General features: G+C 45.1%; 1 protein-coding gene across 1 annotated transcript in view; it reads right to left on the bottom strand.

The window, feature by feature from the left end:
- ARHGAP20 (Rho GTPase activating protein 20) overlaps positions 1–22139 on the bottom strand; it is a 60877-nt gene that overhangs the window by 7289 nt on the left and 31449 nt on the right. Inside the window, exons 4-11 of the mRNA XM_072326605.1 lie at positions 20824–20973; positions 18939–18980; positions 17572–17656; positions 14735–14812; positions 11475–11541; positions 9107–9289; positions 3748–3926; positions 737–898 (exon numbers count right to left, since the gene is read on the bottom strand). Of these exons, the coding sequence (XP_072182706.1) occupies positions 737–898; positions 3748–3926; positions 9107–9289; positions 11475–11541; positions 14735–14812; positions 17572–17656; positions 18939–18980; positions 20824–20973 (946 nt within the window). The remainder of the gene's footprint in view (positions 1–736; positions 899–3747; positions 3927–9106; positions 9290–11474; positions 11542–14734; positions 14813–17571; positions 17657–18938; positions 18981–20823; positions 20974–22139) is intronic.

Genomic DNA, 22139 nt, shown 5'->3' with positions numbered 1-22139 from the left:
AAAGCTCAAATAGCAGCAGGTAAGCTGCTGCAGCTTGGAAAGAAGCCCAAATTCTTGCTTCCCAAATCCCAAATCCCAGCTTCCACAACTAGTTAAGGTTTGGGAAGCCATAGTTTGTACAAATATCACATTCACTCTTAATATGATGCTGACCCCTATACTCTTAAATGCACATCTTAAACCATCAGCAGCAATGCAGTGGTATCTTACCCATGAAAACCTCTCATGTGGCAGCAAGAGAAATGCTTTTTTTGGTGTAATTCTGTTATGTTTTTTTGTTTTGGTTTTCTTTTTCTGTCCAAAGCAATGTTTGCTTGAGAATGAGGAGGGGATGATTACAATTTCTTTTAAGCTAAAAACTACACATAAATGGACACGCTATAATAAAATGTGAGGACAGGTATGTTCCTTGTAGCTGACATTTTAGTGAAGGCTCGTGATGCTTTTTGCACAAGCAGCATTGCTTTTAACACAGGAGTTTGTAGAAGATAATCCACGAGAAAATGAACTGAGATTTGTCGGGCAACATTACGTACTAGCAAGGGTCTGAATAAAGAAACAGGACTGCAAATCTGCCTGTCTGGTATTTAACTGACTTGCAGGTGAGGCTAAGAGAATGATGTGAATGTGTCAGCCCACTCCTCTTCTCCGTCTGGGGCGAAAAGACCCACTTGTTTGTGCCTAAGATCTGTGCTGCTTTCACCTGAGAAGGGAGAAAGGAACATTTCTCACATACCTTAAACAAAGATGCTGTCACAAAGATGGATTCGCAGGCTAAGTCCACTTCAGCTCCCGAATCAAGCTTCTCCTTGAGCTCTTTGCAGGTTTTTGCACTTCCAGAGCGTCTGAAAATACCCTCAGTGGAAGGGCCTTCTTGGTACAGGAGAGAAAGCATATCCTAAACAAAATTAAAAGGCAGAGAGGGTTTCTCAGAACCATGTTTTACCACAGTAATGTTGTTTTACCACTTTGGTCACAGGCAAAAACCTCTGAGTCCTCAGAAGGTTCAGACACAGGTCAGGGCTCTCCTCCAGATGATGCCATGCTGTACAGCACAGCTATGGCCCGGGGTGCTGATTTTGGTAAACATCCCTTCAAAAACACTGTGCCACCACTGCTGAGCACTGACCTCATGGACGACCTCCTCCAGGGTCTGGGCAAGTTTTAGCCAAGTTGTACAAACAAATCAATGCCGTAGCATGGGAAAAGGCTACTGTCTGCCTAATGCAGAGCCCTCTGCAGGAAGATAAAAAACCCTCCCTGCTCACCAGCATGTTCAATCTCAGCACCGATCAGAGAAGATTTCTGTTCCGACTGACACCCTGATGTCTGTATAAAAGGAGATTTCACCTGCTAGGAAAGTGATTTTTTATATCCACCTGCACTTCTCCATCAGATCATTGCTGGATTGTGCCCCTTCTGGGCCTTGGGAGCAGAATGGCACTCTGCAAGCAGCTCAGGGCTGCTGGTGAAATCAGCTGTAAGGCTGGACTTGGCTGCTGGCTCCTTTGGGCTGTCTCTCTGACATGCCCATGATCACCTCTCCAAAGATTTGCTCTAAGAAAGAGTTAATGGCTTCAAGCTGCAGCAGGGGACGTTCAGTTTGGATATTAGGAAAAAATCCTTCTCAGAGTGGTGATGCAGTGGCACAGGCTGCCCAGGGAGGTGGTGCAGTCACTGCCCCTGGAGGGGTTCAAGAAATGTGTGGATGTGGCACTGAGCGACGTGGTCAGTGGGCACGGTGGGGACGGGCTGACAGTTGGACGAGATGATCTTAGTGGTCTTTTCCAACCTTAATGATCCTGCGGTTCTATGACTCTAAGCAATGTGGGAGTTGTCACCTTTATCTCTTCTGAGGGAAAACACACGCACACAGCCTTTGTAACTATGTGCATGCACACACTGGTCTGACGACTGAGTTATCAAAAGGGAAGGGGAGAAAAGGTACAAAAGGAGAGAGGCTGACATCACAAAACCAAGCCACTCTAGCAGTAATGGCTAAGCAGAGGCTTCTGGCTTCTCTCAGAGTCTGGTCCTGGCACACATTAATGCAGATATCACTAATGGAAGCTGTATTTTTAATCTTTGCTTTCTTAATGTTTCTTTCTCGCTCCTGTAAAGTGGAAAGCAATGTGTGTGCAGCAGGAGCCCCTCTCAAGGCAGCAGGACTCACGTCAGCATTTACATTTATTTTGTGGGGATCTACAGCTCTGCTGACAAAACACCTCTCACTGCATAAACAAACACCTTTAAAATATATTTGGAATAAAGCAGCCACAAGATCAAAGTTGGGAAAAAAAAAGTAGTAAATCCAAAAGATTACACAAAGGAAGCTAATGGTGGAAGATAATTCAGTGAGGCAACGACTAACAGAGAGCCCTTCAGCTGTGAAATCAAGTTTGGAGCTTTGCAGCAGAGATATCAAACACGCCTGCAACATTCATTCCTAATATCTCCCTTCTCTTGCAGATAAATCCCACACCGTATCTCAAATGCAGTTTTCCATTCTCCAGAGATGCTGCATGAAATCAAAAGCAAGTTACATTTTGTGGCATAAACACAGTGTTCTAAGATTCAAACCACAAAATCTACCAAGCTCTGATTCTATCCTTAGTAACTCCGCACTTTCTTCAGATACAGTTTTCCTAGTAGTTCTGTTTTGGAGAAATTTCCTAAGTGCAGCTTTGTCTCCCCTCTCAAAGGGAGAGAAAGAGACACCAGGTCCTCACAGGGCTCATCTCTAGAGGGCTTAAATAATGATGAAAATTTACACTGCCCCCTCAAAAGAAAATAGCAAACCCATGCTCTCAAAAGACCTGAAAAGTCCTGGTGTGATTCACTGTTCAGGAAATGATAAAGCAGCACATCAAGCACAAGCTTTAGAGACAAACACATCTGTTACTGTAAACTGATGTAACCCCATTGATTTCACGTTGTTCCAGCTGGAAGCCAGTCTGATGAAACAAAGAGTCCAATCCTGCAGGTCCATGGTGGGAATTGCTCTCTCCCTTTGGCAAACATTTCAATTGCTGCATCAACAACAGGATACCTTCCTGACCCAAAATCATAGAACCACAGAATCATCCAGATTGGCATTCAGATTGGAAAAGACCACTAATATCATTCAATCCATACAGCCCATCACTGCCATACTACTAACCACGTCCCTCAGTGCCACATGTTTCTTGAACCCCTCCAGAGGTGGCGACTGCACCACCTCCCTGGGCAGCCTGTGCCACTGCCTCACCACTCCTCCTGAAGAAGAAAATGAGGACTCAGAGTGCTTGTCTGCCCTGGGGTGGGTGTCTTCAAGAAAGGCTCTGGAAAGGTTGGGGGGCAGGTGGCATTTCTGTGCAAGCATGGGCTGCCTAAACTGGACAGCAGGTATCACCTGCTCGGGGTTGGGAATTCTACAGAAACCTTATGAGTGATTTGAAAAGTATGTGTGAGTATGGTGTTTATTTGCACCACGTAAGTGCGGATTTGGGAACCAGCCTTACAACGTGGGCTATAGAGAAGCAACAGCACACAGCAGTCACATGCTTCTCAAGCTGTCTGGCATTAACCAGGCCTGACCACAGCATATGTTAAAAACCAAAGTTTTTGTTGGGAACCATAGATGAGGTTTCCTGCTGTTTTCTCTGCTTGAGTAATTGCAGTGTCCCATTTCCACAGCATCTCCATGTTCTCATTGGCTGCACGAAGAAATTCCACTGCTGTAAGAGCCAGCCCTGTGCCTGGACTCACCAGGAGAGGCTTGGGCAGGTTGTCGTCCTCGCAGATGGCTGTTAGCAGCAGGCCAAAGAGCTTCCCAGGGGCAGCAGATGTCGAGGAGAGGGGCGCGTTGTCCAAGTGGGTGCCTGGGCCACGCCAGAAAGCCCAATTTATGATGGATCTTTTCCTTTTAAATGACTTCTGGCTCAAGTCTGTGAAAAAAGAGAGGTGTTTATTAGAAGAAATGCATTTCAATTCTAATTCCAGTATTTGTTTTGCAGTGGTTGCTATGGTATCAAAGGAAAAAATGTCATGAACTGAACCAACGTCCTGGCATCCGGCTCAGCCTAATCCACCACGTGCGTACCTGTGTGTGTGCGTGTGACTGCGGCCCAACCACGCTCTCAGGAGGATCACCAAGAGCCACACCGCACAGCCTGACCACAGTGTCAGCACCTCAGCCTGAGGACTTTGCATAAGGTTGGCCTGTGCTCGGGGCCTCATCTCCCATCTGCAGGTGTGAAACCACAGACCTTCTTTGGGAAAAGTGCACACACAAGCACCACCGGCCTCCCCTTGGCTGACCGTCTAGAGGTACCCTACTTCCCCTGGTGCTGTGATGAGCTTCTGCTGTTGTAGAGGGCAGAGGGTAGAACTAATACTTGCAGAAGTACAGATTGCAACATAATACCAGATTTTTCTCTCCTATACTTTACTATGTGTGGTTTTTAGCCCAGGCAGTGATTTTTGTTATACATCATTCCAATCTGGAAGATCATGTTCCCTTAGGGAATGGGTGGAAGGCTTTTCTTTAGCGATTTACAGGATGAAAAGTTACAGTTTAACTCAAAATGTGAACATACCCATACTAAAGCCTGATGAAAAATTCCTTTCATAAAAAAATAATGAGGATATACATTTTAAGCAGCCCAAAGCTCCATGAAATATAAGCTTGGCAGTGTCTGTGGCTTTACTTGACACATCATGTTTTGGGAGAATGTGAGCACAACTTTCAAAACAATAATTTTTCTTTCAGATGAGCAGGATATTTGCACATGACTATGGCTTGCTCCACTCAGAGCTCCAGACACATAATCACAAGTATAGTTTGGTGTGTTTTTTTCTGACAGCTTTGTGTATCAGCAAGTAAAAATGAAGGAGAGATTCTATTTTGGAGGGAAACAAACAAACAAACAAACAAAAGAGTAGCAGAAATGAAAGAAAAACAGTCTTAAAATAAGGAACTTTTCTCAGTCTCATCTCTTGAAAGTCACGGCCCAAATGGAAGATGTGAGCAATGGGTAACTGCGATTAAATGCAGCTCTCCTGGAACAGGAGGCAAAGCTTAATCGGTGTTCTTCAGCACACCAGGACAGAAACCAACAAGTAATGCCAGGCAGCAAAATGCCACCTCACTTACAAAATCAACACACTGAGCAGCAGAACTCATTTGTTTCCCATCCCTATTTCAAAGCGGGGGGAAGTGTCAGGGTAAAGAGCAAATGGGAAGAGGAAGACATACGTTTTCTCTTCTTGAATCTCTGCAGAGCTACGTTTGGTGTACAGCCTGCTCCCAGCCAAGACAGATGCAAGTTATCACTCTGTGGAAGACACAGCTCCCATATGCAGACACCAGAGTGCACCCCAGGGCCTGCTATGGTGGGTTATTCTAGCCCAGAATCAGAAAAAAAAGCAACACCATGTTGGCTGCCCATCTTGCTTGGAGCTCACAACAGCAGCCATCTGCCTAGGGATCAGCTGGGCTCATATCTTACACACAGGGGATTCGGTTTCTTCATTGGCAGCATCTCAGTTGCACAAGTGCTCATTTCCTCTTCTCACAGACTAATCGGGAACTTCCAAAGAAAACCTCAGATCTGCTTAGAAACACAGTGTCCTTCCTGACCAAATCCTTTCAAACAGTTTTCAAAGACCTTCTTTCTGTATTGAGACCAACTCGCTGACAATTTGCTCTCTCTTTTACCAGACGACTAAATAACAATTTGGATGACAGACGAGTCACTGACATCAGTCAGCTCTTTCAAGTCAAACTTAAGGCAAATTAGCATCTATGGTATTTCTTTAGACGTGTGCTCATGAGCATGACTTAATGGCCGTGTTCAGCAGCAAGGTGCTGGTCCTGTTACGTGTTGAAAAGCTGCAGGAGGGAAACATCGTGGTGTTCCTACACAGTAAATTCTTCTGTAGGTTTTTCAGCTATCCTGCCAGCACTGCTGACACAGCTACAGCAGCACAGTGGGTGTCCACACAGCTTCTTATCTCACAGGACAGCCAGTAGTCAGTTGTGTCCTCCTGTCACCACCCATACGGCCTCACATGATTCAGCTGAGCAGTTTCATAGAGTCGTAGAATCATTTCAATTGGAAAGGGCCCTTGAAGGACCACCTGGTCCAACTCCCCTGCACTTAACAGGAACACCTACAGCTCCCCCAGGTTTCCCAGAGCCCCGTCCAGCCTCACCTGGAGCATCTCCAGGGACGAGGCATCCACCACCTCTCTGGGCAGCCTGCGTCAGCATCTCATCACCCTTATTGTGAAAAGCTTTTTCCTTATATCCAACCTAAATCTCCCCTCTTTCAGTTTGAAATAATTTCCCTTTGTCCTGTCACAACATACCTTACTAAAGTGTCCGTTTATCTCATATCCTCCTGCTTCCACGTCTCCCCAGAGCCCTTCTTCTCCAGGCTAAACAGCCCCAGCTCTCTCAGCCTGTCCTTGTAGCAGAAGCTTCCCCTTTGTGTATCTGGTCCAGCAACACCAGTGCCAGGGGAGCTGGTGTACCACAGGTGATGGCAATGGGGTGGCAGGAGGAGGATGGGCTTGGTGGCACAGAGTTGCTTAGCCCCACAAATGTGAGATCCCGGCCAGGGTAACATTTGGTTAAAAATTGTATGGTTCTGAACTTGCCAAGGGTGCACGCCATGTCTGCGCTGTGGTTACAGGGAGAGGTGGCTGAAGATGCTGCTCAAACTTGGATTCCAAGTCTCTGGTTTCATCACGTTTTCAGGATAAATAAATAGAATATTGTTAGTGCTCAGGTAGCACCACTACCAGAAGAGCAGCCACTTGCTGAGGAGCAGGGAAATCCTCTCCTGCCTGGGGCGAGTTTCTCTGGAGCAGGGAAGGAGGGTTACACAGCATATGGGCATCAAAGTGTGGGCGACCAAACCCTCCTCCCTGTAAATTACCCTATATGTGGTGCTGTGCCCAGCGGTCCCCCAGCAGTCCCACACTGCTTGGCTTGCTGACCTGAAGACAAGCCCAAAACCAAATCATAGCCTTAGCTAGCACACAGACACCTTTCATCCTTATCCAAAACCAAAACAGGTGAGAAAGTGGTGGGAAGAGCATGATGAACAGCAAGGTGATCTGGTTTGCAACAACCAGACCTACACGTTACTCTACTAGGTTCCATCAGCAGAGGATGGAAGCAGGTAAGGCACAAGGACACACAGCTTCTCCTCCAGCCGTGTGGCCCTGGCCCTCCTTCAGTTTTACAGGCCGCCCCAGTGCCAGCCTGGCCCCTTCCCACAGCTCACACCGTGCTGCCGACATCACATCTGTGCTGATTTGCATTCCTATTTTCTCTTGCCAGTCAATGTCAGCTGCCAAGCGGGGCCTGTAAACCTAATTACACCCCTCTGCTAGATTGCCTCATTCTTGAAATATGCTGTGAAGTAATACATGATACAAATTACTTGGGGAGAGGGGGGTAAAGGAGTGTGGAAAGGAAATTAATTTATATAAAAACACAATCAATTTCCGGAACAATTTGTAACAGGTACTAATATTGCCTTGCTACATTTAATTTCTCAAAACATTACAAATGGATTCTACTCATACATTTTAGGAGATCTTGGCTATTGGGGGTTGCAGACTATAACAGAGTGCACATATATTATATTTGTTGATATGGAGTCATCAACAGGGAGGAAGGGCAGAATTCCCAACTAAGCTTAGCGTGATAGTGTGTGAAGCACAATAAGAACACACTGTGGGATGCATCCTTGTCTCATGGTGTTTATAGCCTAACGCCCCAGCCTGTAAAGATCTGCCCATATGTTCTACCCGTGAGCAGTGAGCAGTCACTGTATCGTTGACAACAAAGCGCAAAACAGAGAGCAGGTGCTCATATTTTTGCAGGACCAAGGCCAAAGGCAGGAGAAAATACTGCTGTCTGCACCTTACACAGGGAACAGTGAAATAAAGAAGCAGTATTCCCTCACTGCATCTAGGTACAGTGCCACAGAATCATGGAGGTAGGAGAAGACCACTAAGATCTTCCAGTCCAACCATTAAGCCATCCCCACCGTGCCCACTAATGGTGACCCTTAGTGCCACATCTCCACACTTCTTGAACACTTCCAGAGACAGTGACTGCACCATCTCCCTGGGCAGCCTGTGCCACTGCCTCACCACCATCTGTGAGAAGAATTTTTTCCTAATACCCAACCTGAACCTACCCTTGTGCAACTTGAGGCCATTACTTCTCACTCTATTGCTGCTACCTGGGAGAAGAAGCTGGCCTGCACGTCTCCACATCCTCCTTTCAGGCAGCTGTAGAGAGCAGCAAGGTTTCCCATGAGCCTCCTCTTCTCCACACTGAACAAGTCCAGTTTCCACAGCCACTCCCCATAAGCCTTGTGCTCCAGACCCTCCACAGAACTGCTGCCCTTCTCAAGACACACTCAGGGCCTCGATGTCTTTCTTGTAGTGAGGGGACCAAAACTGAACACAGCACTCAAGGTGCGGCCTCACCAGAGCCGAGTACAGGGGGATGATCTCCACCCTGCTCCTGCTGGCTACACTACTGCTGATACAAGCCAGGACGCCATCAGCCTTCTTGGCCACCTGGGACCATCAGGGCACACTGTTAGTTTATGTTTAGCTGACTGTCAACCGCAAAAATTCATGCCCAGGCTAAACCATGAGACAGGTGCTGGTAAGGGAGGCAGGCAGTCCTTGGTACCTTGTTCAGACAGAAGATACTGAATTCTGTGCAGAACTGAAGCCTTAGCTTCACAACCACACAACCTCCCCGCTTTGCTGCAGAGCACAGACAGGGCGGCATGGAGAAGCTCCTTTAATAGACTTACAAAAACCTGTAGGGGGAAGATCTTGTCTTTCTTTGGCTGCTTTTAGAGCAACCTCTTGACAGGCAGCCTGTCAAACTGTAACTTATAAAAACAACACACAGGCAACAGCATGCTGAAATCACTGAGAACCACACAGCAAAATCCCTGTGCAGCTGGCACAAACATCTGCCCGCTGCTTCTCAGTGCCCACCCTCCATCCCAGCACTCTGGCTTCCCCCAGCACTGCCAGGCCACGGGCAGGCTCTGCGTTCCGGAGGCAGCGGCAGACCACGTACCGTGCAGCGGCGGGCTCTCGGCCAGGCGGCTTGGCTTCAGCACGAACTGGCACTGCAGCTCCTGGGGCAGCTGCTCTGTCAGGAAGGAGCCCTGCAGCTGCCTGGGGCAGGCACAGTGCTTTGAGCCATGGGGCATGGCATCGCGGATGTGGCTCATCTTGATCCCAAAGGGATATTCGTGGCCTGTGCAAAAAGAAATTCCTGTCATGTGGGCCGGACTGGCTGGAGGCTCTCAGAGCTCCCATCTGCCTCGGAGGAAAAGCATTTTACATGCTGGCCACAGCAATTTCTCAATTACCTGAGAACTGTCACTTTTCTGCGTGTTTACACTGGCATAAATAATACCTGGGCAGATATGGAGTTACTGCATTCAGTGTAACTAAGCAGATGTAAAGGTGCCATCGGACCTAGTACAGCTGCATCACATAAAAGCCCATCAGAAGAACATGAGTGACTGTGTGTTCCGTGTTTATTCTTTCTCTTGCTTTACATGTGACACTGAAGGTTTAGGTGCTGGTTTCTCATACAGTTCTGTCAAGAAACAAGATTTTGGGAGCAGTCATCTGTCACCTGAGTGTGCAAAACAAACAAACAAGTCCACTACAGAAGTGATGCTCCCTGCCTCTGCATGGTAATGAAGCCAGGAGAGACACAAGTGCACCTCCTGCCTGAGGCTGAGAGGAAGGAAACACAAGTCCCAGGGCTGCTGCAGGTGAGCTGCATTCAACAGCACCTTTTGGGACTGTGCAGAGGTAACTCATTTCTGGAGGAGCTTTCAAAAATGCCAGCAGAAAGACACGTTTTGAACTTGTCTAAACACACGGCAGTCTGAAATGTATTAGTTAATTAAATTAGTTACCTTGTACTTAAATTTGAGTGCTGATAGTGGAAGTAAGTCTATTTGAGACTGTAGGTAGGGTGAAACTGAAATGTAGTCAAACTGCTTCAAATGTGCAGCCCTGATAAAAGCCAATAAAAGGTTTATCTGATAAACCTTTGTGTAAACATCAGGAGCAGCATCAGTTGGATGTCAGATTCTTCTTTTACAAAGCTTGCACCTCAAACTTCCAGTGAGCAGACAGGTCTGCTTCATCTCTAAATGCTCTGGTTCTGTATTTAAAACTACAATTGGGTTTCTATCTGACTGAGCTACACATAATAGTCTACAAGACAAAGTTTGGTACATTTCAAAGACAAAACAACTTGCAATGTCCATAATGTGTTCAGGTTAGACATTTCATACATATTACTGTTGTCTGACTACAGCAAAGCATTTGTAGCTTAGGATGCTTTAAGAAGGAATGCTAAGATTCACAGAAATTAGATTTGCAGGAGGAAAATAGAAACTCCACGATTTTTTCTCATTCTAATTATGTGTGAACTCTTATATAGTACAAGTAATGCTGGATTTCTGTGGGGGAAAGGTTCTTAATAATGGGAGGATTTGTTCTCGGAGAACCACAGGCCAAAATCAAATCAGCCCATTTCATCACTTCTCAGCTTTGGGTTGGTTTCTGGTGACAGAATGTTTAGAAAAGCATTTTAGAAAGGGAATAAGAAATAAGAACAGTTTGCTCCTAGTCAGAGGGGAGCTGCCAGCCAGTAAGAGAGTCACAGAATCATTCAGTTTGGAAGAGACCTGTAAGATCATGCAGTCCAACCACCCCCCCCGTGCCCAGTGACCACATCCCTCAGTGCCACAACTCCACATTTCTTGAACCCCCCCCAGGGACAGTGACTGCACCACCTCCCTGGGCAGCCTGTGCCACTGCCTCACCGCTCTTTCTGAGAAGGAACGTTTACTAATACTCAATCTGAACCAACCCAGTGCAACCTGAGGCCACTGCATCTTGTCCTATCACTAATACAGATCTGCAGAAACACAGGTCTGCAAAGGCCCACTGGAATCAGGTGAGCTGTGGAAGCACAGAACATTTCTCAAAACTCAGCTGAGCTGCGCTGAGGAGGAGAGTAGAGTAAGCAATGCCATGGGACTGTAGGAGGAAATATGGCAAAGCTGGAGCAGCTTCATGGGAGGAGGCAGCTGAGGGGAGAGGTTGGCTCTGGGAAAGACAGAGGCTTGTGCAGCCAAAAATAGCAAAAACAGAGCAGGAATAAATGAGCTTTTTCTGTCTCTGTGAATGTGACACAATCAGACACGTTGCTCATCAGAACTAAGGATCAGCATCTGCTTAGCTCCCTAAACAGGCAAGCTTGGTGACAGGGACATAAGAGGAAGAAAGGGGAAAAAAACAACCCAAAAAACAGAAGAGGAAACTGCACATCAGTATTCTCTGCATTTCTTGCTTCCTTCAGCACTAAAAACAATGAGTGAAAGCTGCAAAATAAGATGATGTCACCAACATACCAATAAGAGGGTACGGAGCGTCTTCTCTTCCTGAAATCACCCACAGCTTGTAGTCTTTCTCAGAGCCCTTTGGAAGCAAAATCAAGAATAAGTTTGCCAGCCACTACAAATAAGTTCATGTCAGGTTTCTCACAATATAACAATAACCTGCACCTTGCCACTGACATCAGTGGAGCCCCTTTTACTTCCACAGTGCCTGAAGTTGCTACCATTCGAGTTTCTGAATTCTCTACCATGGGGAATGCAGCCCCCTCACCTGCAGCCATCCCAGCTGGTACCCAAGGGACTTGTGGCACTCAGCACGCAGCCTTGTATGCCCTGCTGTGCAGATGCTGGGGTTGTAAGGGCTCAGGAGAATTGGATGCTGCTTTAAGGCTGCGGAACCCTCCTTCATAATACACAGTGGGGAGGATAAATTTACATCAAAGGAGACAATTTCAAGAGGATTGGAGAATGTGAGCAACTTTAGGCAAAGCCTGTAAAACTGCTGATTTGAAAGCACATTCTACATATTGCCCTTAGCGTAAATACACGAGTCAATGTTACAGCTTACTTGAAGGAGGAGAATAGCACATTATTTCAGATATGAAAGTGTCATAAAGCGAGGCAATACAGACAGAAAGAATGACATTTAATACAAACCACTTTCAGAAGGAAAGACAACAGTGCAGTGGATAACTACATCATATGAAATGTGAACTACTGCACCTTAAATGCCTTTTCAGTGAGGATAATTAAAGCCTAAAAGTTCTCTGGCTACAAAAGATGATAAATACCCCAAAGCAGCATTAAGCTCAACAATTAAATCCTACCTCTTTGTAAACAGATTTGCCCACTGTCAGGTACTGTCTGGAACTTTATGCAGTGTCCCAGAGCTCCTGAAACTCTCCTGCTTGCTGCACACACCCACAATAGTGCCAATACACCCCATAAAGACCATGCGGTTCGCTCGCTGACTGACAGAGCTCTCTGGTCAATATTAGCACTGTTGTTAAGTCAGCTAGCAGGAGGCAGAAGGAAAATAAATAGGCTTTGGAGACATCTCTGGTGCCTCAGGGCAAGCCGCCAGGAGCAAATAAATACAGCTGAGGAGCACAAGAACAGTATTTACTTTTCCTTTTAAATATATATATATATATATATATATGAAGGGGTTAGTTACTGGGAAGAGGGGGCAGGGAAGGGAAGAGGCAGGCAGGGCTCATCTCCTGATTGCAAATGTTGTCCTTTATGGGCTTTATGAGGCCATTTGTCACTGGAACTGTGGTTGTCCCAGAGAAAGCAGTGAGTGTACCTATGGAGCTGGGGAGCCCAAAGCCCTTCTTTCTGTTCCCCTTGAACATCTGGGAGAAAGGCTCAATGTCATTTTGTGAGAACTGGTTGTCGTTTTATCAGAGAAACCAGAGGGAAAAACCCTGATGCATGAAAACAGAGTAAGCTCAGCCAAAGTAACATGAACCACACAACATGGGGAATGTAGTTTTTAGAACTGCTATTGAAAAGTCATAGAGCTCCTTTCAAGTGGCTCTCTCTGGACATAAAAAGCCCCTCGAGATGGTGCATAAGGAAAAGCTCCCTCGCAGTCAGATCAATCCTTCGGGGGAGCTGGGTGATATATAGACTGCAGCTTAATTTATTTAGCTCGTCTGATTTTATTGCTAATCTGATCATCTGCCACTAATGAAAAAGGCTTTATGCTATGCAGATGCAGTGAAGAGATGCAGTATATTACTCTGAGCAAATGATTCCGTGGGCAAGATTGTACATCTTGCAGAAGGCTTTCTCTTTTATTTTTTTCCTGCTTGAAATAAGATTGTAAAGAGGAGGAATGGCTTGACGGTGCTACATGCAACAGAACACAGAGCTGCACCAAAGCCAGCTCCTCCTCCCATGAACCCCAAACACAACAGTCTTTTTTTGGTAACACCATCTTCCTGATTTTTCTGTAAAAGAAATGAGGAAATGCAAACGATGTCTGTGAAATAGGTAAAAATGAAATGTACTGCAATACAGAATCGCAGCTGTAATGTAGTGTGGTCTTCATTCTTGACACAGACTGGGGCAGACAGCGGGCTTCATTTTAGCTCACATCGTGTCCACTTCTATGAAATACAGAGCTGCCTTAACTGGACATAAAGCAGGATCGCGAACTTGGGCCACAGCCCTGGTGTAGATGGGGCATAGCAGCTGTAACAGCAGAAAGTGCTGCACCCAGGAACAACCACGCTAGCAACGTAGCCCTCCAGACACACTAAAAGCCTGTGCAAATTAGGGATTAGGAATGCTGGGGAAGGCAAACTCTGGGGTTACTTTAATTTGGGCAAGGGGTCTCAGGAAGCTTCAGGGAAGCGCAAGAGTAGCATGTGGTCATGCTTGACTTCTTACGCGGGGCTGCAGTAAGGGAAGCCTTGTCAGATTCCTTGCATCTAGAACAACACAGACACCAAGATCAACAAGTTCAAAAACACCTTGTTACCCAAACAGCCAACTGGTAGGCCATTAAAACCTGTCATCCAGGAGCTCCTCTGACCATCAGAATCGATCAGATGTGTAGTGAAAAGATGGGATAAAAAGGCTAAGGGAGTTGGAATTCTTGCCCATGGCAATGATTCCCACTGCCATCTGAGGAACTTCCTTTTCCGTTTTAGGGGAAAGGGAGTTCATTCAGTATCTACTGGGAATTTCTGCATGTACTCAATGTACTATTTTGAGGTATCTTAGACAGTTTCAGACCGTTGCTTCAATTGGGTGTATTCTGATTCCATGCGATCACTCAGTTACTCTCATCTCACGTGACACCAAAGATCTGTGGGTGTTTACAGGGTCTGATCTGGACATGCAAAAGCAGTGCTTGTGCCTGTGATCTGGGGACACAGCTGACCATGCATTTCTGCATATTATGAAACTGACAGGCAAGCAGGTCAGCAGGCTTCCTGCTCACAATGAAGTACACAAAAGGAGCTGCATCAAACTCATTTTTTTGGTATCAAGATTCTGCTCTTACCTATCAGAAAAATGGATTTAAAAGCAACTCCAAACACGACTTATTCATCACAGGGATGGGAGACTTATCCAACACTTTTAAGGTATTTGATGTTCTCTGGAGGTCTGTATATTGGCAAAGTATCGCTTCATTCCAACAACACTGAATTGCTAATGATAAAGGCTTTAATTTATGTTCACATCCTAAGTCTTGGAAAAGGTGCAAGAGAAGACTTGATTATTAAAAGCGACGCATTAAGACCAGTGCAAGTACTCACAGAAATTCCCAGCTGCTGCAGGGCCATGAGAATGACATCATTGGCTGTATCAACATTGGTTACATTTAGGGTTTTTGACTGCGAACAGAGAAAAAGGAGAAAGGCAAAATGGCATTAAAAAAACTGGATTTGCACAGAGTATTTGAAGAGTCCAATAACTGCATGATTCATTGCTAAAACAAAAGGGAGTTAAAATTTTGCTGAATAAGTAAGTTATACCGCAGAGAAAGACCCAGCTGCCTGAGACAGAGGTCTGACTCCTCTGCCTTGTCACACACTGCCTGTATTTGCTCCCTGCTTCCCCGAGAGCTCCATCAGAAGGGCACAGTGCCATGATTCCTGGGGACGAGATGCATGCATGTCCCCTTTGAAAAGAAAAGAAACATTTCAGTGCTTTTCAGGCTTCATATCAATTGTAAATCACTTCCTTCCCTTTCTATTGAAGAACTCCTGGTAAGAGAACACTGTACATAGGCTGTTCTCTATATTCTTTGCCACTTTCTATATAGTCTTCTCAAAGCTAGATCTGGCTTAATACCAGAAACACTTCCTCTTGGGAATGTGTCCTCCAGTTAAAAACATTGCCCCTCCAGCTCCCTCCTGCCTCTGCACAGTAGCAGTAAAGAAGAACAAAGTGGGCACAAAGGCCTATTTTCTACATAGCAATGGCAAGACTCAGCACCTGCTGCCTGGAGCCAGGCCTCCTCCTGCACCATGGGATGTTGCTCTGCACTATCACGCTGCATGTCACACATTTCAGGCACACCAGGATTTACAACTCTATTCCAATCCCCGCTGCAATGCACAGCACCACTGCCATCACCTTGCATGGCAGAAAAGCAGGTGGGGAGAGCATGTCCAGAACACCTTTTGCCAAACCTCCCAGACATATCCAATGGCCCAAAGAAAGGGTGGGGGGGATTTGGGAGGAGGGTGCAGAACCAGGATGTCAGTGTCCCTGCCCATCCCAGGACGGTTTGCTGTAGCCTGCAGCTCCATGCAGCACATCAATTTTATACTGGCCATGTGATGTTTAGGTGAAACAGCCGCCTGACATCCTGTATTTAGACAAGATCTGAGCTGTACAGTGTGTAAGTCCCTGATGGTAACAAGCTGCCATGGCAATCAAATGAAAGTAGTGAGAGTATTCTACATCTTGCTTGAGGACATATCTGAACGCTCATACCATAAAAAATTTAACATTTGCCCAAAGCACTGACATCTGGCTCTCAGCAGTAGGTCAGCACATTTGCATAAGTTTTGCTCTGGGCTAGAATATAATAAAACGGTTTATGCCTTGTGTTTACCCTTCCCTACCCTCCAAAAAAAGAGGAATATTTCTCGGGCATCCCCAGCTGCTGTAGTACAGGCAGCGGAGTGCCATAAGAACTATTGGCATCACTAAGTTTCCATCTGCTCCTCCACAGCTTTATTACTGGTAATGGCTAGGCTGCAGTGTGTCATTTCTAGGATCAAGAACCATTTCTAGAATCAGGAAACTGTATTTGGCACATGAGTTAACTACAGCAAAGGAGAAAAGACATCCAAAATCCCCCAAAACAACCCTGGTACAAGAGTGCAACATCTGGGTGCAGGTGTGCTTTGTAGACATTTACATCTGAGCCCACCTTGATCTGCAGTCCTTCATTTGGACTACCACAATTATTGTTTATTAGCATTTCTCTTTGCAACTCAGCAATTCTATTACAATTCACTTTGACAATGATTTTCAGAATAAGGCGGAATTCTTTATGTTTCTGTCATTGCAAGTACAGAATTCAGTGTTGAGCAAAGACATCCAACAAAGTCTAACTGCGGTGAAAACTTCTCACATCCTTGAAAATGCTCTTTATGCTTCTGAGCATGAGATACATGTCTTAAAAGTACCATTAGAAGGAAAGTACAAATGTCAAAGAAGCAGAGGAAGAATAGATGGATTACCACTGAATGCCAGCATATCCCTGCGGAGCTGCCTACCTACAAGAATTTTGTTTAAATTGGTTAAAAATGGCTTGGAAAAAAAGGTGCAAATCACTCTGTGGAGGACTGTCTTTCTCTACTAACTTCCTTTGTGCCCACAATGTACCAACATCCCCAAGCTGATGAAAACCACATTTAGGGCAATTTCAGAGTGTTCGTGTACACAGCTTTACAGCTTTATGATCATTATAAACAATAAAACACATTGCAACATTGCAGAATTGAATGAAGGCAGCTGTGAGTTTAAATCAGTTTGAAAAGCAAAAAAAAAGGAACACTGTACCAGCATTTCTTAAGATGTTTATGCATGAATTCTTTTGGATATGGGTTGGGGGGGGGGGGAGGGACTTAACTCTAAAGCCTTTAGCCTGTATGTTGGACCCAGTATTTATAATCATAGAATCATTAAGGTTGGAAAAGACCACTAAGATCATCCAATCCAAACATCAGCCCATCCCCACCATGCCCACTGACCACATCCCTCAGTGCCACATCTCCACATTTCTTGAACCCCCCCAAGGATGGTGATTGCCTCACCACTCTTCTTAAGTAGAAATTGTTCCTAATATCCAACCTGACCTTCTTCTGGCACAAACTGAGGCCATTCCCCCTCATCCTCTCACTGTTACCTCGGAGAAGAGACCAACCCATTCCTTACTAAGAACATCGTCTTTGAAAAAGAACTCACTTAGTAAAGACAGGAAGCACACACCTGAGGGCTGCATATTCTAAGTCTTCTAGAGGGGGCTAGATGCTTAAAGGAGGCTGTAACCCAAAAGAACCCTCCCATCCCTGACATGCACAGGATTTACAGATGATGTGGATTTATACCCCTAGATTAGCTCAAGAGCACTTACATATGCACAGGTTCCAACATCCTTTGCAATTATCTTCAGAGGAATGCTTTTAGGATAGTCTTTTTCTTTCTCTTCCCTTATTCGACTGCCAAAACAAATGCAAAACAGGTGAATGTTTAATATAGTAAACATAAAGACAAACATTTAAACAGCAATCAAGCAGAAACTACGTAGGAAGATCATTTTCAGATCTACTGCAATAGAAAGATCTCAGAGGAAAGGAAAGCCTCCAGCACGTTCTGACCATAGTACCTAGAAATACCCTGCTGTGTCCAAGTTGCTACACTGCGGAAATCAGTGTAAACAGCAGAAGAACCAGATTTAAAATCCTTATGTAGACTTCCCTGAAGTTTTCATTTTAAAGAGCCCATCAACATGGCACCACTCTACCTTAGAACCACAGAACCACAGAACTGTTTGAGTGGGAAGGGACCCTTAGAGGCCACCTAGCCCAACTCCCCTGCAATGAATGGGGACATCTGTAGCTCAATCAGGTTGTGGCATAACTCGGTGATTATTTGAGAACATGACAACTACTTATGAAGGATGTGAATTCCTGATCGGAGTCATCAAACAGGAGGGTCTATACAACTAAGCCTAACTGTGAAGAACGGGCTGCAGCAAAGTCAGGACAGTTTTAAACAGAAATGCAGATAAAACTACTAATCACTGTAATGTCTCAAGCTGTACCATCAGCTTCTGCTGAAATCATTTACAGTTCATCGTCCAGAACAATGAAAGAGATTGAACAGGAGAAGAGTGAATTATAAATCACCCCCAGCAGGAATGATTTGAACAGCCCTGTGAACCGCAAAGAATGAAATAAAGACAGAAAGTTTAGGTGTAGAGAAAACACAATCACCTCTAGTAGTATTCTGTTCAAAATGTTGACTGAAATGAGATCTCTGTTTACACAGACCCTTGTGTATATCCTCTGGCTTAGGGTACATTTCATACAACCGAAGTTAGCCCCACTGCTCTGCACTGCCATGAGCTGCAGATAGGTTAGAACAGAGGTTTCTGAGCTGGGCTTTGTTAGATGCCATCAATTTCAAAAGAGCCACAGTCTCAACTAGAGTGAAGGTGGCAATGTAAACTTCAACAGTGAAGGAAAGGAAACACGTTACAAATAGCTCCCATTTTCTGTTGGGCCATGGGCAGAAACAGGGAAAAAAGTTTTCCTCCTTGAGTAGTAACTGGTGCTCAAAGGGCACATAAAGCTCTCAGCAGGGAGAAGGTGTGGAATGACTTCTTTCTTTCTTTGGAAGAGCTTCTATAATTATGGCATTTGTACCACTACTTAGGAATCACTGGTCTAGATGGCTGGGACCTTTATCAGTGCCTTCAAAGACTCTATAATAAAGTACCTTTGCAAAAAGGAGAGCCATGTTTCCTTCTGTTCTGCAGACCTGCAAGAATTGCAGAAAAAGAGAGACAAATCAGCTGTCATTCTGATAGCAAAAGAGCTCCTGTACAAACCGCAGCGAAATGGATTGCTCCTTGGTTGCAAGTGCCACAAATACATACCAAAAATAAAAGGGTTTTTGAAATTTGAATGAAAAACCCGCTTCCCTGCAAAATCAACAGGAAAGGCTGCCAGGGAGATCAAAAGCCCCTGTTGTTATCTTGATCACAGAAATCAAAGCTTTACTGTGAATTCAGATAGGAACCGATGTCCAAAGAGAAGAGCACTCTGCTTAAAAATGATAGCTTAATTTAAAAGTATAAAGGTATTTCCTCGGGCATATAGGTTTCTTTCCATTTCCACCATTTATCTTCTTGTTTGCTACTTGGCTTACCACCCAATTACAAAGTACACATATAAACTGCTTCACTCAGAAATGCTTAACGTTGGACTTTTTAACACCTGTCTTGTTTCGACACTTCCAAGGATACAAACCTACCTGGGTAAATGCAGCTAATAATAGGACAGCACAAGGAATTTAACCTAATTTTGTGTCAACTTCCTTGATCCAAATCCTGCCCCAGATGGAGTAGCTGCCATTCCCACTGCTACTTATGCAAATCAGGTTCTTCATATTGTCAGAGCAGGCATTTAGGGAACTACAAATCTACTGAATGGTGCCGCTTCAGGGGCACGCACTTCACAAACACTATGACTGTGATTCTGCTTTGGCTGCTTCAGTTCTGTAGGATATGCTATCTGTGGACTCACGCATGGTGTTTTAGATTTTCTATGTGCTTCCAGACGTAAAACAATTCCCCTTCTATATGTCTCTGATTCTGGGTTGCTGCTATTGCTTTCATACTCTCCTAGTTTCTGATAGCTATAAAGAACCACATACTGTCTCCAGATCAAAGCTCACGTTTATCGGCAGGAGTTCGATTAAAAATCAATGGAAAATTTCAGTTTTGTTTCAGGATTATTAAGCCAGGAAAAAAAAAAAAGTCAAAACAGAACAAACATCTCAACAAAGAGCAGTTTGTGCCCAGCACTCTCTGTGGATATCTGTGGCTAAGGACAACGTGACATACAAATCAAGCCACACGTGTCAGCTTTTGCACTCTGATGGTAAAGAGGAAAATGCATTTCCAACTCACAGCCACTATCTGGGATTCAAGGGTGACAGTGCACTCCCTCACTCACAGTGAGGACACAGCCCTCCCACTGAGAGTGCAATTAGTCTAATCACTGACATTTCCTCTATAGCCCTTATGTGTTCTGCAGCCATTGCTGCAAAGATGGACCACAGTCTTTCAGTGATTCTGCTTCAGGAGGAGATCTGACATTTTCTCTGGCACAATTTTATGAAGAGAGAAATAGGAAAAAATCACTATTTTGCTCTGTGTCTCCTGCTACTTCCAGTACAAGCACTTCTGCTTGAAATTGTCCTGCAAGGGTCTCTTGGATCCTATCATTAGCTTGATTGCTTACTATTTCTAGTTCATTTTATTAATTAACTGAAGTGTGCAACCAATTATATTAAAAACAAACAAAAAGCGACTCCCAACTGAGCGAGTCTGCAGCACAGAAAGTGCTGTGCCAAATCACAAATTCTCTCAGATTTTTTAAGTGATAAGGGAGATCCACTGCTACATTTGCAGAGACTGAAGATGGGGCAGAGAGGGTGACTCGTTCACAGCAGTGGAGGGAACTATGTTAAGAGTCTTCCTTCCTATACTTCTTCCTTCCTATATTCACTGGCTCTGAAATGACTCTATGGCTGTCTCTACCTCTCAGCCTAAACGCATTTCAGGAACCTGTTAAATAAAACATACCTTGTTTCTTACCTGAAATTTGCCACACAGTTAGTGGTGGGCCAGCCCAAAACAAAGGACCTGTCTGGGTCGGTGCTGCCTTCGCAGACTTCTTCTGTGCAAAATGCTGTCCACATCTCACAGAGACGTGCTTGGCACTTCAGTTTGAAATGAGAGTGCGACCTGATGGCAGAAATTCACACGTTTGTCACACACAGGAATACATAACGAGAGGGGTTAAATAACTTAGGGTTTCCTCTTCCTTTGAGCGCATCTGAAAGGAAGCGATGGAAAGAGCACTTCTGCTTTAGTTAAAGAAACCAACGTTTTGTTTGGCTTGCATGTGAAAATGTAACAAATTCTGATCCAAGTGGGATCAACAGAATTGATATGTGAGATAAATAGGCTGCTTGGGACATCCCTTGACATCTTGCTTTCCGTGACAAAACTGCCCATGACTGGAGCTCACCTCCAAATTTCACCATCAGGCAAAATCACCCTCTGACTTCAGTGATTTCAGCTCTGCTGAGGTGTTAACAGTATAGTATGATTGCTTAGCTCCATGGTCAACTACTATGGTGACTGTGAAAAGCAACAACTCGACCAGACTGAAAAAGCTAGTCCTCAGGAAAGACTCAACAGCTTGGGTCATGTCAGGCCTCCACAAACTAGCTGCAGGACTTCACAGCATCACAGGATTGCTAGGGATAGAAGGCACCTCTGGAGGTTTTCTGGTTCAAGAGCTTCCTCATGTTCAGAGGGAACCTCCTGCTCTCAAGTTTGTGCCCATTGCCACTTGTCCTGGCACTGGGCACTACTGAGCAGAGCCTGGCCCTCAGTTCTTGGCACCCTGCCTCCAGGTATTTATGGACACTGATGAGATCCCCTGAGCCTCCTCTCCTCCAGGATGAGCAGACCCAGCTCTCTCAGCTTCTCCTCACAGCAGAGGTGCTCCAGTCCTTTCATTATCTTGACAGCCCTTCACTGAACTCACGCCAGTATGTCCATATGTCTCTGCTACTGGGGTGCCCAGAACTGGACCCAGCAATCCAGATGTGACCTCACCAGAGCTGAGGAGAGGGGAAGGATCACCTCCTTTGATCTGCTGGCAATGCTTTGCCAAATGCAGCTATGAGTACTGTTTGCCTTCTTAATGGCAGAGGCACACTGCAGACTTGTGCTCAGGAACACTGTTGATTCGTGTCCATCAGGACCCCCAGGTCCACTTTTGCAAAGCTGTTCTCCTATAAGAACACTACTGTGTTCTCAGAATATCTGCCTATTTACAAAGAAGGTATATTACATGATTTTCCTAAATGTTTGAAATTTAATGTACATTAAAACCACAA

This window comes from Excalfactoria chinensis, chromosome 1 (genome assembly GCF_039878825.1).
Source record: "Excalfactoria chinensis isolate bCotChi1 chromosome 1, bCotChi1.hap2, whole genome shotgun sequence".
In the NCBI taxonomy this organism is placed as follows: Eukaryota; Metazoa; Chordata; class Aves; order Galliformes; family Phasianidae; genus Excalfactoria; species Excalfactoria chinensis.
This window is presented reverse-complemented; position numbering and strand designations above follow the sequence as displayed.